Consider the following 17,303-nt stretch of genomic DNA (forward strand, 5'->3'; position numbering starts at 1 on the left):
TTTTTTTACAGTGCAAATACTTGTAATAAAAAATAAATATTATGTGAGCACTGTACACTTTGTATTCTGTGTTGTAATTGAAATCAATATATTTGAATATGTAGAAAACGTCCAAAAATATCCAACAGCGCGATGAATCGCAATTAATTTTTGTAATTGCTTGACAGCCCTAGTATTTAGTAATTCCTGGTGGTAGGGGACACAGAGGCAATGAGTTTCTTCAGACACAGAACAAAGTTTGAGCGCTAATAGCCATTCAGTAGGGGAGAATTGCAGCTCCCACCCAGGTTCCCATAACTGTATGTAAGTCAAACCTCTCCTAAGACACAGTGGGAGGTGGAATTTATAGCTGGATAGGCTGTATCCCCGCACACTCCAACACTTTGTGGCCAGGTGTTCCAACCACAGTGACACGTACCAAGCCGCAGACAAGCTCCTGGCTTGCCCATTGGCTAGAGTTGTCTCTATCAGCTCTTTCATGTCCTGAAAGCTGTGGTCAGGGACTTTTTTCTGAAACTGCTGCAGGGAGATGGGGAAGCCACGCAAAGCCTGGGCACAGCAGCAAGGTTTCTGTGCGGCAACACTGGAAACTCCAAAAATGAGCCAAGGAAAATGAAAGCCATGTCTTGGGTGCAAAGCTGGTGAATGGCTGGCTAGAGTCAGGCTCGGGGGAGGAGATTCCCTGCCTCTTCCTGTTACAAACAAGTCAGGATAGCGTGAGCTCTTTGAGGAAGTGGCGTGGGAGATGGGCCGAGGGTGCCACACATGGGGTGACACCATAAACAGAGGCTGGCACAGAAGGTGCTTTCCCTGTGGGAGTGTCAGGAACTGCATGGCTGCCTATTGGTTTGCAAGTGGCATTTAAGGTGTTTGGCTCTATAAAGCCCTAACTGGCCTTGGACCTGCCTATTTGTGATGCCTCCACCCCTGGCCACAGAGACAGTCAGCAGCGGCACTTGAGCTGCATTCCTCCGGATTTAAAGGCAGGGGACTGATAGCAGTAGAGTGCTCTCTGCGAATGGCCTTCAGGTTTGGACCCAACCTCCCTCTTGGTCCAACACAGCCCTGGGGTTGTGCTACAAACCAGGAATTTACTGTGGCTTTTGGTAAGGGAGATGGGGGCTGGGGGTGGGGAGGCAGAGTTTGCTGCTAGTTTTAGAATTTGCGTCTGTAGCCTATCAAAGGTGCTGGTTTTAAGTCATTCTTGCTAGTAGGCTATAAATAACCCCCGGGGGATGCCAGCAGAGCTGCTTTCCCTTGGACTTGTGTCAGTCACCCGGCAGCCTTGGCAGCAGATTAAGGACTATGTGAGCCAATCACTAGATGACCCTCACCTGGGCCAAGGCCTAAAGAAACAAAAATACCGCAGGCAGACGTCACATCAAAGCTCATTCTTGCTCCTCGTACCAAACACCTCGCCCTGAGCCAGCCATTCACTTGGCACTAAGAGGGTCCTGTTAGGACAGTGCGGGCCCTGGCCTGAAGTAAACTGTGCCTGGGAAAGAGTACAGAGAGTGTTGGAAACAGCCTTAAAGGGTAAGTTTACCCTGAACTGAGAGGGGTTTCAAAGACAAGGACCTTGAGTTTTAGTGTCGCAGCATCAGGTGCTGCTATAGTGCCCATTGCCATGCTGTGGAAGTGCTGGATCACTAGGTCATAAGCTGTTTTCTGTCAGCATTGGGCTCTAGCATCTTCTGCCCACGGCTGGCTTTAGGAAGTGCAGGGCCCAATTTGAATAGTTTTGACGGGGCCCGGCAGGGATGACTCACCTAGTGGTGCTCTGGATCTTCCATGGCACTGAAGGACCCGCTGCCGAAGACCCGGAGCAAGTGAAGGACCCGCCGCCGAAGACCTGGAGCACTGCTGGGTGAGTAAAAATTAAAAAGATGCCTAAGTTAGGTCCTCTTCTTTAGGGCACGGAGCCCTCTTAGGCATGGGGCCTGAATTGGGGGAATCGGCCTAAAGCCAGACCTGCTTCCGCCAGCTGGGCTTGAAGGGCAGCCCCAGGAATCAATCCCCCCCCATTCTGTTATCCCTGCACAGAATCAGTGAGGGCAGCAGCACAGATGGGGAAAAGGGTCCTGGGTTAACTACACCAAACTGGGAAGGAAGAGCCCAAGTCGCTCTTAAGCCTGTCCAAGGCAGGATCTGCCAGCCACGCAAATTGTGCCATGGAGGCATGCTGTGGCGGGTGGCAGTGAGAAATCATCTGATGTGAGCAACATAGCAGCCTTGGTGGGGGTGGGAGGGCAAAACCTCCTGCTGGTCCTCCCCCGCTTTCCTGTGTCCCATGCTCTGGTGGGCTAGTGAGGAGCTCCAGGCGGTGCTGAGCCCCTGGGGGAGGTGGTGGCATGGGAAGTGCTGCTACTGATGGGAGATGCTGCAGCCAGTTGAGAGCTCAGACCAAAGAGACGGGAGGCTCAGCTGCTGAGGCAGGCAACCTCTGGCTGATGAGAACCTGTAGCCACAAGTCCTCAGTCAGGGCCAGAATCTGCTCAGGTAGCTGAATAGAGACTCAAGTTTGTCTTGTTGGGGCCCAGGAGCCACTTCTGTGGGGATGCTCAGCTCAGGGTTCCTGCAGCACGGCCCCGGCCCGGCTCATTGCCACGGAGTGGCTATAACAAGGATCGGGACGTCTGCGTGCCTCACAGGAGCAGTGCTGGCAGGCACATCCCACTCGATGGTGCAGCTGATTTCAGCACTGCCCAGGCCAGGCTCTGCCTTGTGTGACACAGAAGCTGCAGCAAAACCCCAGCAGGAAAACATGGCCCAGGAGCTGGGAGTTGAATCCCTTAATGTGGGACCAGTTTCCTCTCCTTTTGGGTTCCCGCTGTCAGCGAGGGCAGACGGGAATGGGATCCACACTGCACTTCGTAACAAAGGCTGGGCCAGAGTCTGGTTGGGGCAGGAGAGGTGAGGTGAGGGACCATACTAGGCGCCAGAGGCAGTGCCTGGGGAGCAGGAGACGCAAGGCTGGAATGAAGGGTGGGGATGGAGCAGCAGAGGCAACGACACGACACGACATGTGGGGTGGGGGGAGGAGGCAGGGCCAGATGGGGCAGGAGAAGCAGGGCTGGGGTAGGGTGTGGGGATGGAGCAGCAGAGGCAGGGCCAGAGGGCTGTACTAAGCGGGCAGTGAGTTCTGCAGCAAGGGCAGAGTTTGCAACCTGCTGATCTCAGCTCTTGTTCTGCTGAGTGGCCAGCCGGCTCCAGCTCTTTGACCCAGTGCGATGGGGAAGGAGGGGGAGGAGCTCATTGAGTCCAAGACTCAGCCCCTGCAGGGGAGCTAATGATGTCAGCCTGTGTCGCATGCTGTGGCCGGCTGTGGGGGTGGGGGACAATCACAGCCTTCCTCTTCTGGAGTGGCTCCCAACCCAGCCCAAGGCTTCCATTGTACCACTGTGAAAACAACAGCGCTAGCAGCAACCCTGAGGCTGGGCTCCCTCTGCCCACTGCACCCAACTAGCAGGGCTGCTCAGACCCAGCTTTGCAGAGGGACAGCCCAGATGGAGGGGAGCAGGACCCTGCTTGCCCAGCCACCCTCTCCTAAACTGCCGAGAGTGACGCTGGGGACTGATCTGGGATGGGGGCTAATCCCTCCCTCTCTACTACAGTCTCATGGGGCAGCCCCCAGGAAGAGCCAGCATTCTCTGCACAGACAGCACCAGGCCCCGAGGCATGCCCATGCTCCAGAGCTGGGGACTGGCAGGGGAGGCACTGGTGTCCACCCATGCTGCCAGTCACTGGGCAGCAGCGAGGGGCATTTGTCTTCCCACCAAACTGGAGGCCTGAGCCCACGAGACATGACACAGCCCTGGCTGAGCCTCCTGTCCCCTCCCAGAGCTCTGTGTTAATCCATAGCAACCCAGGAAGCCTTTGGCCAAATGCCTTATTCTGCAGGGCTGTGCAGAACGTGCACTGAAGTGCACCCAGGGCATTCAGGGGCCAGCCCAGACTGACCCTGCCAGCCTCACGGCCAGGCACCTCCCCCAGCTCAATGCATGCTGTGTTGTCTGGCCCGTCTGCCAGGTTCCAGCCCCCTATTCGCATTCCAGCCCTTTGCCACGTGTGAGCCACTGGGTGCAGTGTCCAACATACCCCCGTCACACGCTGTTTCAATTGCTGCGATTACAACTCCTGACCAACCCCATTGCTCACATGACATCCCTCTCGCTGTGCACCAGGTCAGCTATTGTTCCCACTTGGGAACTGTTCCATTCTCCCAGGGAGAGACATCAGCCCAGGATCACTTTGCCTGGCCATTTTGAAGCCTTAGCTCCACTCCCATCTTCTGGTGCTGACCAGTTCTCAGTGACTTTTGCAACAGCCTTGTCAGGGGGCAGCAAGGTCTGTCTTGGGAAAGGTGTCCCCTAATGTGGGGTGCCTACGTGCAACCCCCTGGGGTTCTGCAGCGCTCAGCACTCACAGCGCTAGGCGAAATCAACAGGCACTACAGAGGTTCTGAGAAGCAAGCCACAGCTATCTCGAGTTGGGCACCTAAACATAGATCCAAGTTCACTAGCCAATGCCCCCAGCCCCGAGGCTGACCATGACTGAGACACAGTGAGTGATACGGGGCTAGTCACATTTTCCAGCTCACTCCTTATTTGATCTCTGCAGCCAGCTGATAGGTGCTGAGTGCAGTGCCCTGACTGACCAGGAAGAAGTGCTGCTGAGCATGGCTCTTCCCCCACCCCGGAGCTGTGCATGCTGACTCCCTCCCTGCCACAGTGGGACAAGTGCAGTTGCAGAGGAGCAGCGTTTTGTTGCTCCGCATTCTGTGCCTCTGTTCAAAGTTTGCATGGAAAACTCCTGTCCTTATAGCCTGCCCCACCCTACGCATCAGCAGGGAAATGCACCACTGCTTGCATCATGTGCTGCAGGGCACCTGACCCACAGGGAAGAGACGGTGTATTTGCTTTAGGAGTACTCTGAAAGCAGCTAGGTAACTGTAGAGGCAGAACAAAGGGTGGCTGAGTGCCAGGGGTGAGAGTCCAAGCATAGACCTTGGGTCAAATTCAGACGTATATGAGGGCACAGCTCCCATTGACTTCACTGGGCCTGGGCCTGGGCCTGGGCCTGCTCCTAACAGGGCTGGATGTGGCCCTATTGGCACCAAAGTAAAGGATAGGCCAGCAGACTGCAGGCCATGGATCTCAGTCTCATTCTCCCTGAGCCTGTCTGTCCTGCCCCAGCTGAGGGGCCAGGAACCACAGCCAAACTCACTTTCCTGAGCATGCCAGCTGGCTGCTGAAGTGTTGCTAGTCTGCTGCCTTGGCAGGGGCTCACATGCTGATGTCCCCAGTGCTACAGGGAGACACAGCAGGGCCCCTGTTCTTTGGCTTAGCACCGTACTGGTTGCCTGCTCCTGGGATGATGGAGTGGGACTTGTCTGCGGCTCTTGTTTGCACTGGTTCCTGTTTGCCTTGCAGGCTATGCTGATTCCCACTCTGTATTTTCCCTTTCCCAGGAGAGGCAAGGCCAGAACACCCCCAGGGGGATTATAGCCCCAGCTTAGAGCTGGGCTCTTCACTGCCAAACAAACCCACATCTATAGCAGGCCGGATGAAAAGGAAGAGCCTGTGTGATCCCAGGGAGGAGCACAGCACCAGCTAACCTTAACAGCAATCCCCTCCCCTCCCACACACACTAACCTCAGGCCCTGTGACCACCAAGCAGACCTCACAAATCCACCGGCAGCTGTGACTATGAGTGATGCCAACCCAGCCTGAAAACAGACCCAGGAAAAGTCCCCCTCCCTCCCCAACATTGCACGACAGAGCCTTGGCTCAGGCTCCTAGCCTCAGCAGTGGTATCTTAACCTTCTGGCTCCACTAAGTCCTTGTTGCCAAATGAACCTTCATCACTCCAACCCATCCTGGGATTACAGCCTGACGTACGTCATATGGGGTCTCTCACTGGCCCTGCTCTACTGGGTCTGGGCCTCCCAGCCCCTCACCCCCTTCACTAATGCCGAAATCAGGTGTCTGCAATGGACGTAAAGCCTGGAGCAATCAGGGATTAGCTAAATAGAGACACCATGGAAAGCCAGCGCAGGCACACCTGCTCCTTCGGCCTGGGGGGATTTAAGGGGAACCCAGCACTAGAACAGCAGGGGTTGCAGGCTGGGTTTGAGGGGCACTGGCAGAGCGGGGGTGGGGGGCGGGAGGTGCCCTGGGCTGGCTGTGGGAACTGAAGGGCATCAACAAGTCTAGAGACGGGGAGCTTGGCCAACTCCTGCCTGTGCTGTGGTTGTCTAGCCAGCACTATTAGCTCCCCAGGGTATCTCAAGTGCCGCCACTCCCTCCTAGCCCCAGTGCCTCTCTCTGGGGCTGTGTGTGCACGGATCCTTCCTCTTGTCTCTGGGGACTCCGCTGTTCTGCTCATTTCACTGCAGTGGGGGCCTTTAGCAGAAATAAGAAGTGAAAGCGGAATGAGGGGATTCTGCTTTGCCTTTTCCCTGTAGGTCTGAGTGAAAACAGCAGCCGGCAGAAATGTCACTTCCCTCTCCTGAGGGGAAGAGACCTGAGTTGTGGCACCAGGCTCGGACACTCACACAGGATGGGATGGAAACCCCTTACATGGATGCAGAACAGCAGGGAAATCCATTCTGTTTGTAGGACCTGCAGTTATTCCTGGGGATGGAGCAGTAACATGCTCCTTTGGCCTGAGCTCTTGATTTCCACCACCAGCACTGACGGTGGGTGTTTACATGCATACCTGGGAGTGGGGGGCTGTCCCTGGGATATCTGTGCACTGGTTGTGGTTCCATGCAGATGCAGAAGGTTGCAGTGAATAGCCACTATCCCCCCACCCCCTTTCCTGGGGGAGACTTTATATTAGGGGGAAGGCAACCTATGGCACGCGTGCTAAAGGTGGCACTCAAGCTGATTTTCAGAGCACTCACACTGCCCAGGTCCTGGCCACTGGTCTGGGGGCGGGGGGGCTCTGCATTTTAACTGAATTTTAAATGAAGCTTCTTAAACATTTTGAAACCTTAGTTATTTTACATACAACAATAGTTTAGTTATATATTATAGACTTACAGAAAAAGACCTTCTGAAAACATTAAAATGTATGACTGGCACGCAAAACCTTAAATCAGAGTGAATAAATGAAGACTCTGCACTCTGAAAAGTTGCCGACCCCTGCTTTATAATTTTCCTTACCCTGTGGCCCAGACTGGAAACTCTCATCTGCCATTTGTGAATGGGGGAAGTAACAAAGGCCTCTGGCAGGCAGGCACTTGGTACAGTGTAATTGGGGTCCAGGGAGGCACACCTCTGCTAGCCCACGGACCACTAGCAGGGAAGACCCAGTCCCAGGGTCCACATCAGGCTGCCAGCCCTCGCTGGGGTCTGCGCCCCCAGGCCCTCCCTGAGTCCCTGCCAGGGTTACCGCTGCTGGCTGCATTAAAGCCGGTGACAGGGCAGAGGTGCCCGGCTCCAGCTGGGTGATGTGGTGGCCTGGTGCCAGGCTAACCGTGGGGCAGGGCGCCCGCTCCCCCTATGGTGCGGCCCCTGGGTGCCAGGCCCCAGGCTCTCTCAGGGGCTGGGCACGGGGGGGGCGGCGGGGAGCGGTGGGGACACTCCAGGGGCCAGTCCCCAGCGGGGCTCGACGCGTGCTCCGGGCAGGTGGGGGGGGGGGGGCGCTGGGAGCGGTGGGGACACTCCAGGGGCCAGTCCCCAGCGGGGCTCGACGCGTGCTCCGGGCAGGTTGGGGGGGGGCGCTGGGAGCGGTGGGGACACTCCGGGGGCCAGTCCCCAGCGGGGCTCGACGCGTGCTCCGGGCAGGTGGGGGGGGGGGCGCTGGGATTGGTGGGGGCACTCCGGGGGCCAGTCCCCAGCGGGGCTCGACGCGTGCTCCGGGCAGGTGGGGGGGCGGCCGGGAGCGGGGGGGGGCACTCCAGGGGCCAGTCCCCAGCGGGGCTCGACGCGTGCTCCGGGCAGGTGGGGGGGGGGCGGCGGGGAGCGGTGGGGACACTCCGGGGGCCAGTCCCCAGCGGGGCTCGACGCGTGCTCCGGGCTGGCCCCGGGGGCGGGCCGGGGCGGGGCCCAGGCGAATATGAATGGAGCGGGCTGCCCGGCCCAGCTGCCGGCGCGATGATCGCGGTGTCTATCCCCGCGGTGGGACCGGGGGCCGAGGCCGAACCGAGCCCGGAGAAGACGCACACGGTGAGGGGTCGGGTCCGGTCCTGGGGGTCCCCGGGCTGCTGCTGGCTCCTTCCCCCGCCTCCCAGCCGCTGCTCCCGGTCCCCTTGGCGCGGGGCGCGTCGCCCTGGAGCACCCGGGCTGAGCCCGGCGCCCACGTGCGGCCCCGCGGCTGGGGGGCCCGGCTCGGACCGCACCTGGCTGCGGGGAGCTGGCCCGGGGTGGCGGAGGTGGGGCGCGTCGCTGCGGCCCGCGGGCTCCTCCCGCAGGTGCGGAGTCCCGGGGCCGGGGCCTGGCGCAGCCCAGGTCTGCAGCCGGGTCACGTCGCGCCGGGGCCGGGGGAGCCGAGGGTGCCGCGCCGGGGGGCCAGTGCACAAGGAGCCCGAGGTGGGGCCTGGAGACCCCAGCGCTTCTCCCTGCTAGTGCCCCGGCCCCATTAATGAGTAACAGAAATCCAGGGCCGGGGCTGGCTCCGCCCTATGGCGCGACTGGCCCAGGGCTCCCCTCGCTCCTGCCACCGGGGGGGCTTGTGGCAACTTTTCCTTATAACCCTCTTCAGGCTCTGCCCGGGGGGTGGAGAGGGAAGGGCCGCGGGCGCAGTAGTGTCCCCCTCCCCCGGGGAGAACAGGGGCTGGAGGGGGACGAGCCAGGTCAGTAGTTAGCGGCAGCGGCGGCTCTAGGGGTTTTGCGCCCCAAGCAGGGCAGTCCCCGAAGCCTGCAGCCCCCACGGCCCGCGCGAGCTGCGCTGGTGCCTGGGGCCGCCCCTGGTTAGCGGTTCCCATCCGCCAGCCCAGACCCGTGCACAGGGAGAGGCCCAGCCAGTTAATAGTAAGCGAGTGACCAGTGGCTTTTCTCTGCCTCCCCCCGGGGGGCTCCGGGAGCCAGGGTCTGGCCCGCCCCCTGCTGGCCCTCGCAGCAATCCCCCGGACCCCGCTGTCCCAGCTCCTTGGGCTGAGACCCCTCCGGCCCAGCGGGGGGAGAGTTGTGTGTTTGCTGCTCTCCCAGGGTCGGAGTCTGGGGCTCTGCAGGAGCCAGGTGCTGCTGGGACACTAACCCCCAGCGCTGCAGCTGGCTGTGGGCTCAGGAGTTGTGGGTTAACCCCCCAGCTCAGCAGCGTGTAAAAGCTACAGAACTTGGGGCTGGCGTGTGGCATAAGCACAAGTCCCTGTCTGGTTATAAACATGCCAGCCCTCTGTAAGGCAGGGAAAGGGTTAAACCCTTCCAATAACTCCTCCGCAGCTCATCCGTCTGCATGGGAGGGCAATGGAGCAGGGCGAAGCAAGGCCCGGAGGCGCCCCCCGCCCCCGGCCCTTTTATGGCATCAGTCAGCAGCCGCCCATCATCTCCTCCCTGCTCCACGGACACTGATAAGGTGGGAGCTGGTAAAACTCCCTGGCCTGCCTGGCTGATTGGCAGCAGCGTGGCCTGGGCTGGGGACTTGAGTTCACTTTCTCTCTGTTCGTTCCTGCCTCCTGCAGCCCTAAGCCCGAGGGGTCTGTGCTGGCCTATGGGCTCCCTGCCTTCGCCAGAAGCAGGCTGCAGAAGAAGCCCCATGTGGTGCCAGCCAACATACTCAACGTTTTCCCAACCTGCTGATTCAACAGCCTCTCCCCAGCTAGTGGCTGTCTATCTGCACAGCTGTTAAACATTCCCCCCTTCACTTCCTGCAGCTGGGGAAGGCAAGCGGATCAAACTTCACTACTGCCTGCACTGTCTGGGCCTGCTCTGCTCTGCAGTCCTCTGTGTCCCATCAGCATCAGGCTGAGAGGATGCAGGAATGGTCTCACTAGCGCTGTGTGCAGAGGCAACACCACTCTCCACTCCTGCTGTTTCCCTGCTTATAAATCCATGGAGCATGCTGGCTGTCTTAGCTACAGTGTCCTTCCCTGCCTGCCCAAGCCCTGTTATGCTGGGTCAGGCTCCCTTCATGTCCCGCTTCTGCTGGAGAGAGACAGCCCTGATGTGACTGGCAACAGGGTCTGCCTCACTGCGTGTGTGCTTGGCCAGCAGCCCAGCCGTGGGTGTCGACCTAAGGGACTTCCCGTGTCTTGCTCCCAGCATGGGTACAAGCAGGTCACTGTGCCCCTGGCATGCACTAGCATGTCTTCTCATCTGGGCAGCACCAGGAGGCTGGGGGGTCTGTGAGCTGGTCCCAGCAAGTTGTTTGTGAGATTGTTTTGGTTCCCTGATTGGATGAGGAAGGACTGAGGAGCCCCTGGGGCTTAGCCTGTGTGTGGGGGGGTTATGGGGGAGGAGAGAGAGGGAGCTGAGGGCCTCTTGCAGGAATTCTAGGAGATGTTGAACGCCCTCCTTTCTGGCTGCCCAGGCCTGGTTTGAAAGTCACTTGCAGGAGATGAGGCTGCTGTGAGCCATCTAGGCTGGGTGCTGGCTGCAGTTTGACTTGTGTTGCTGTGAGACACTGAGTAATTCTGTACTGTTATGGCTGGGGAGGCCATGGCCAGATCCTGCCTCGTTCATTTAATTGTCCTCTTTGCCAGGGCTCTGGTGAGGGGTTTTGGGGTCCTATCCAGCCATGTTGGGCAACTGCCCAGCCAGAGACCCAATTCCAGCCCCTTGAGTGAGAGGAGCGTGTGCGACCTGTTGCCTGCTGTGTTCGTGTGAGCTGAGTCCAACACTAGGAGGAGCGAAACGAATGCTCGAAGGGTGTGAGCATGGTGCAGGCAAACAGTACTGGGCTCATGAGAACAGCTTTGCTGCATTAGCTTGGCTCTACCTGCCACCGTGTGTCAGACGGACGCGTGCACTCACAGTGTGCAATTGTGCAGCCATTGTCAGATTTCATGTGCTCAGCGGGGTTAAACATGGTCAGCCCTCAGATGGGAGACCTCCAAGCTGCCATGGTATTGATGCTCACTTTGCTGCTCTGTGTGGAGCTATGGGGCACTGCGCTGCTGGAAGGGCCATATTCCAATGTGAGGCAGTGCTGACAGCTGATCATTAATGATCGCTGGCACTCTTTGACAGGTGGGTGTTAAGCCTGGTGGTCTGGCCCAATTCCTAGCTATGTCCCAGCCTCCTTGCAGTGCCAGTTGGCTGCAATTCTTCATGTGCTACCCTAGCGTAACTCTGATGTAGCTGTGCATTGCTCAGGCAGAGCATGCTTATCATAACCTTAGTCCCAGATTTGGACCTTAGCGTCCAAAATATGGGGGTTAGCATGAAAAAACCTCCAAGCTTAGTTACCAGCTTGGACCTGGTACCTGCTGCCACCACCCAAAAAATTAGTGTTTTGGGGCACTCTGGTCCCCCTGAAAAACCTTCCCTGGGACCCCAAGACCCAAATCCCTTGAGTCTCACAACAAAGGGAAATAATCCTTTTTCCCTTCCCCCCTCCAGGTGCTCCTGAAGAGATACACAGACACAAGCTCTGTGAAACTACACAGAGGGACTCCTCCTCTCTGTTTCCAGTCCTGGAAACAAAAGTACTTTCCTATTCCCCCAGAGGGAATGCAAAATCAGGCTAGCAATCCAACACACAGATCTCCCCTTGATTTCTTCCTTCCACCAATTCCCTGGTGAGTACAGACTCAATTTCCCTGAAGTAAAGAAAAACTTCAACAGGTCTTAAAAGAAAGCTTTATATAAAAAGAAAGAAAAATACATACAAATGTTCTCTCTGTATTAAGATGATACAACACAGGGTCAATTGCTTAAAAGAATATTGAATAAACAGCCTTATTCAAAAAGAATACAAATCAAAGCACTCCAGCACTTATATTCATGCAAATACCAAAGAAAAGAAACCATAGAACTTACTATCTGATCTCTTTGTCCTTACACTTAGAAACAGAAGACTAGAAAGTAGAAACTACTTCTCCAAAGCTCAGAGAAAGCAGGCAGACAGACAAAGACTCAGACACAAAATTCCCTCCACCCAAAGTTGAAAAAATCCGGTTTCCTGATTGGTCCTCTGGTCAGGTGCTTCAGGTGAAAGAGACATTAACCCTTAGCTATCTGTTTATGACAATGCTGCACCCTACATGTGATGGTGGCAGCATCTCCTCTCTCTCTGCTGTGCAGGGTGCGGTAGAATGGGAGATGCGATGGATTCCTGAGTTCAGGGAGCTGAGCTGTGCTGGCCTGTCAGTTGCATGAGGCCTTTCAGCCAGTTTGCAGATGCTAAGGATGGCAGTGCTGTGCCCTGCAAGAGGGGAGTTTCTGTAGCTGCACTGCTCCCCTCTCAGCTGGAGCCAGAGCCTGCTCTGAAAGAGCCTTTTGTGACTCTGTTTGCTTCAGCCTGACACTGGATTGTGCTTATGCGGCTGCAGTGCATTCTGGGAGAGGGAACACAACTGCTTTACTGCTAAGCAAACACTGCAGTTTCACAGCCCTGTGAGCAGCTGCCCCACCCAAGGGCTGCAGGGAAGCAATGTCTCTTCTCCAGTCGAGGGGGCTGGGGGTACTGGGAATGAGATGCTCTTATTACGTATTTCTGCACTAAGACTGGGGCCTGTCAGGCCTGTTTCACATCTCTCCTGTGCCGTTGCAGGTGTTTACGGTGGAGGTGCTGTGCAATGGCCGGAAACATACCATTGAGAAGCGCTACAGCGAGTTCCATGCCCTGCATAAAAGGGTGAGGGCCGGCTGGGCAAGCAGCTGGAATGGGGAGTGGGGGTTAACTCCACGTTACCATTGCCACCTGCAGTGCTGCACAGCAAACCCCAGGGAACTGATCTTTCCACTGCCACAGGGCCCAGCTGCTGCCTTTGAAGAATTCATCCTGCAAACGTGCTGTCTGGCAGCATTTCCTCCACACATGTGTTGCCAGATGTTAGTCTATCTCCCTGTCCATGTTCTGCTCCACCGGGGTATGCTCGGTATGCTCGTGGATTGGGCACGTGCCAATTACAAGGGAAGTTGTGTCCCTGCCCACAGCCCTGTGTGACTGAAACGGGGAGATGGGATAACATGGAGCTCTATGTAGTTCTCTTCCCCCTGCTGCACTGTGCCTGGGGCCCATGGCCCTTCAGTCAGCGCCAGATTAAGGCCTGGGCAGCAGCAGCCTGAGCTGAGGTGTTGTTTACTCACCTTCTGTGGGTTTGTTTGTTTTTTTTAAAAGGGCTTGAAAATATGACAGAGTGTAATTGACATGGCGACACCTGCCTGAGCCTGTCCCTGTGAGAAGGGGACCTGCGTTATCTCACAGGGGTGTTCATGCAAAAACCCCTGGGGGCCTCACCAGCACCATCCTGATAGAGGATCCCGGCAGGAGGGGAGGAATGCTGGGGCCCACCCAAGCAGATGAACTAGCAGCTGGGGCATAATGTTGGAGAGGTGGGGGCATGCTGCCATCCCTGCTGGTGCTGGGAGAAGAGACCTTTGCAGTTCCTGAGGGGGCTCAATGCTGCTGTGTCAGAGAGGAGAGGGGTCCTCCTGCCATGGTGGGGTACATGGATCCCCAGAGCAGAGCCTCTAGCCCAGGGCCCCACAGGACCCTGGTGTCCTGTGGCTACAAGCAGCAGGTGGGCTGTGGCTCGGTCTGATGGTAACACCACATTCTGCCCTAGATAAAGAAGATGTGCAAGGTCCCAGATTTCCCCCCTAAGCGAGTCCCCAACTGGATGTCGAAGGTGCAGGAGCAGCGGCGGCAGGGCCTGGAGGTTTACATTCAGGTAGGATGTTTCCTCACAGCCCGCGCCTGGGACTCCATTGTTGGGTTTGAGCCTGCTGGAGTGGATTTGGGCTTGCTCCCTTAGAAAGGCCCAAGTGCTCTCTGCTGGGGTGAGGGGCTCTGGCAAGCTCTAACCTGCCCACTCTCTGTTTGCTGCAGGGCGTCCTGTACTACAACAAGGAGCTGCCTAAGGAACTGCTGGACTTCCTGAAGCTCAGGCACTTTCAGCAGGATGCCAAGGCCAGCAGTCTGAAGTGAGTTTCCCGAGGCCTGGGGCGCCCACTGGTGGAAGCCAAAGTCTCCAATGAATTTGGGACATCAGGGAGCTCAAGTGATTCCTTGGTGCCCTCCCTGGGCATGGGAGGGGCTGGCGGGGTTAGTGTTCATGTGAGGCATCATTGCCTAGTTGGCGCCACTAGGTTCTAATCCCAGCTCTGCCAGTGACTTGCTAGATGACCCTGGAAAGGTCCCATCCCATCTCTTGAATGCCATTTCCCCACCCGTGAAACGGGGCTAACTGCTCATGCTCCCCTGAAGGCAGGCTAAGGCTGCCTGACTAGGAGGGACAATGTGTTACAATGGGGATTTCTACCTGTTTGCTCAGCCCCTTAGGCTGTGGCCTCTCACCTGTGCAGCAGAGCAGTTCTGTGCCTCTCCAGCAGGGGGCTGTCTTAGCAGCCCTGCCCTGAGTGCACCAACACAGGGCATCAGCTGCAGCTCTTAGCAGCTATTGAACTTGTGCTCCCCTACCTAGGACAGATTTAAATTGCCGGCATGCAAACTCAGTCACAGATGAGATGCACCTGGTCCCTGATGTCTCCAAGGTTGTATGTCCCTCTCTCAGCTCTGGACACATAGGGGAGGGCAGCACCTGTCCCCTCTCCAACCCCCAAGGGCCTGGGCCCATCACTCCCTTGGCTGTTTTCTTGCAGCTCCCTGTGTGACTTAGTCTGAGGAGAGATAAGTCGCTCTTCTGCCTCCTCCCAGGCCCTGTGCTCCTCCCAATGCGACAGTTGGGACCTTGCTCCAGCTGCAGGGGGCTGATGGCAGGGCTCTCAGTTTCTGGCTGACCTCGTCAAGCTCTGGATGGGGGTCCTAGCTCATGGGCTCACTGCCAGAGCCTACTGCCTGTGCTGGCCTTGTCTCTGCTAGCTGGGTCGCCTGCAGGGCAAGGGCACCCCCTGGTGGCTGGCTGCTTCTAGAACAATTCTCCCAACAGTGGGAGCTCAGCTCAGCTCCCTTGTTCAGTTGGAAGAAACAGCCACTTTCCAACGCTTTGTCTAGATCCCTGCGGGAAAGGAAATCCCCTGCTGGCTGGAAGAGCCGATATGATGGGGGAAGATGGGCTGCACTAAGGAGCCCCCTTATAGAGCAAAAGGGAACCTGCCCTGGAACTACAGTGCAGGTGCCTGAGAGCCCCACTGGGCACTAGTGAACTGTGCCCCATGCCTACCCCCATGCAGATGGGCCAGGACCCAGGCACTGGGGAGGTGTGTGGGGGGAGCCTGTCAGGCTGCTCTCACTAGCCATTCATGTCACTGCCCCAGAACAGCCAGGTCCTCATCGGCCTCTCTCGTTGCAGCCATGGCTTCCTGCTCTCCCACCGGCCGGTTATGATCTTCCACAAAGACCCATATGTGCTCCCCTCCTCCACAGGTAAGGCAGGGGCACTGGGGTCCTGGGGCAGGTGATGCAATGGAAATGCTGTGTGCTGGGCTGAGGGCCCGGATTCCCCTGCTCCTGGGCAGGCTGCTGCCAAGAGCCTCTTCTGGGTGTTTGCTGCTCCCAAAGGGATGCTGGCATCCTGCAAGCTGGCTCCCTTTACTAAGGAGGGGTGTACTGTGAGGTGCTGCCCCCTGCCCATCTTCTCTTCTCTCACATTTGCAACAAAACTGCCCCTTGGCAGCATATTTGGCTAGTACATGAGGTTTAAACCCTACAACTGCTGCCCGCACAGCGGCCATTTGAGTGTTACCGGGAGCAGAGCAGGACCCACCTGCTTCCCCACATTTCACAAAACCAAGAGGAACAAAGGTCTCTGTGGGGCCTGACCACTTTTTCCCTCTTGTGCAGTCCAGCTGTTGCAGCGTGGCATCTTGCCCACGCAAGTGTGCCAGGCAGGAACGGTCTTCAGGAGAAAAAATATTTTTCTAACCACCCCCTGCTCCATCCTCCCCTATAAAGCTGGGAAGAGGGCAAAGGCCCTGGTAAGAAGATGTAAAAACTGCCCACAGCTGCACAGTCTAAAACAATGGCCTGGGACGGTTGGAGTTTTAAGGGGAAGTTTTTTGCCAAATTTTGCAGTAGGGTCTATTCTGCTGTCTTAATTTCCCCTCCCGTTGTTTCAGAAGCAGACAATACTCTAGTTCCTGCCATGCAGTGCCGTAGGCTGCTGTTAGACATGCTCTACTTGTGTGTGAAGTGCTGTCCTGCGGTAACATGCAGCCTAGAACCTGGCTCAGCTTGTAAAGGGCTTCTTGGAACCCTTTAGACAAGCTAGGCCAGCGGGGAGCATGGGTGATGGCTGGAATAGGTTAGCTGCAGTTCCATTAGTCCAGCTCCAGGAAGCAACCAGAACCACGGCCCCTGGGGGAGCGGAGGTGGGCACAGGGCTCTGCTGCTGCTCCTTTAGGTATCTTCCAGGAAGCTCCAATTGGCCGCAGTTTCCTGTTCCTGGCCAATGGGAGCTGTGGGGGGTGGTACCTTAAGTAAGCCAACACAGGAGCCCTCTGCCTCCTACGTGCTGTCAGCTGCTTGAGTGGCACAGGGCTCGCAGCGTCATAGGGGGCAATCCTGCAGGGCTGAATTTAGTCCTGCAGGCTTTAGTTTGCCCACTCCTGGCCTGGAGGTAGGCAGAGGGGTGGGATGGGAGGGTGGTGTGGGGAGCTTGGTGGGCTGCATGTTTGAGACCTTGGTCTAGTTCCAGTCTTCCTGCTGCTGCCAAGAAACAGCTATACTTTTAACCCCTTTCCTCTCCTGTTTTGCAGAGCTGCTGCCAGACATAGTTCTGAGTGGTGTGTTGCGAGGCTTCTACAGACCAGCAAGCTGCTGCTGGGAGAAGGCCGCCCTGAAGTGCTTGGCAGGGCCCCACATGCTTAGCCAGCAGGGCTCCTGAGGGTATTCGCCACACAGACATTGCTCAGGCTTCACCAGCACCACTACTGGAGTAGGAGCACTGCTCGGTTGTTCTACCTAGGGATTGCGCCTGTATCTCAGTGGCTGTGCCTTCCCTGGCATGGGGTGATGGACAAAAGAGGGAGATGCTGCTGAGTCTGGGGGCTGGTGCCTAATGCACATGAAGACTGGGCTGGAAGCACTTCTAATGAACAGGGCAGCTGTGAGGCCAGACCCTAGCTGCTCCAGTAGTGCCATCTCTGACCACAGCATGGGGAAGTGCTGCAAGCTGCACTCTGGCTGGGATGGCCAGGCTCAATGCCAGTGCTTATGGCTACCTAGAGCAGGAGCGGGTGGGGTCCTAGACCCCTGCAGAGCCCCATGGGGAAGGATTGGTCTCCCAGAGG

General features: G+C 57.2%; 1 protein-coding gene across 1 annotated transcript; it reads left to right on the forward strand.

Moving 5' to 3' along the window:
* Positions 1-8,063: 8,063 nt before the first annotated feature.
* On the forward strand, positions 8,064-17,235 carry SNX22 (sorting nexin 22). The gene is made up of 6 exons (XM_050967452.1): positions 8,064-8,174; positions 12,661-12,744; positions 13,679-13,783; positions 13,942-14,036; positions 15,365-15,438; positions 16,770-17,235. The coding sequence occupies exons 1-6, from the start codon at positions 8,103-8,105 to the stop codon at positions 16,895-16,897; spliced, it is 558 nt and encodes a 185-aa protein (XP_050823409.1). The 5' UTR covers positions 8,064-8,102; the 3' UTR covers positions 16,898-17,235.
* Positions 17,236-17,303: the final 68 nt, after the last annotated feature.

The sequence above is a fragment of the Gopherus flavomarginatus genome, chromosome 9 (genome assembly GCF_025201925.1).
Source record: "Gopherus flavomarginatus isolate rGopFla2 chromosome 9, rGopFla2.mat.asm, whole genome shotgun sequence".
NCBI lineage: Eukaryota > Metazoa > Chordata > Testudines > Testudinidae > Gopherus > Gopherus flavomarginatus.

Coding starts and splice junctions, on each gene's coding strand:
- SNX22 (XM_050967452.1), top strand. CDS start 8,103: ATGATCGCGGTGTCTATCCCCGCGGTGGGACCGGGGGCCGAGGCCGAA. Junction 8,175..12,660: donor GCCCGGAGAAGACGCACACG/GTGAGGGGTCGG, acceptor GTGCCGTTGCAG/GTGTTTACGGTGGAGGTGCT. Junction 15,439..16,769: donor TGTGCTCCCCTCCTCCACAG/GTAAGGCAGGGG, acceptor CCTGTTTTGCAG/AGCTGCTGCCAGACATAGTT.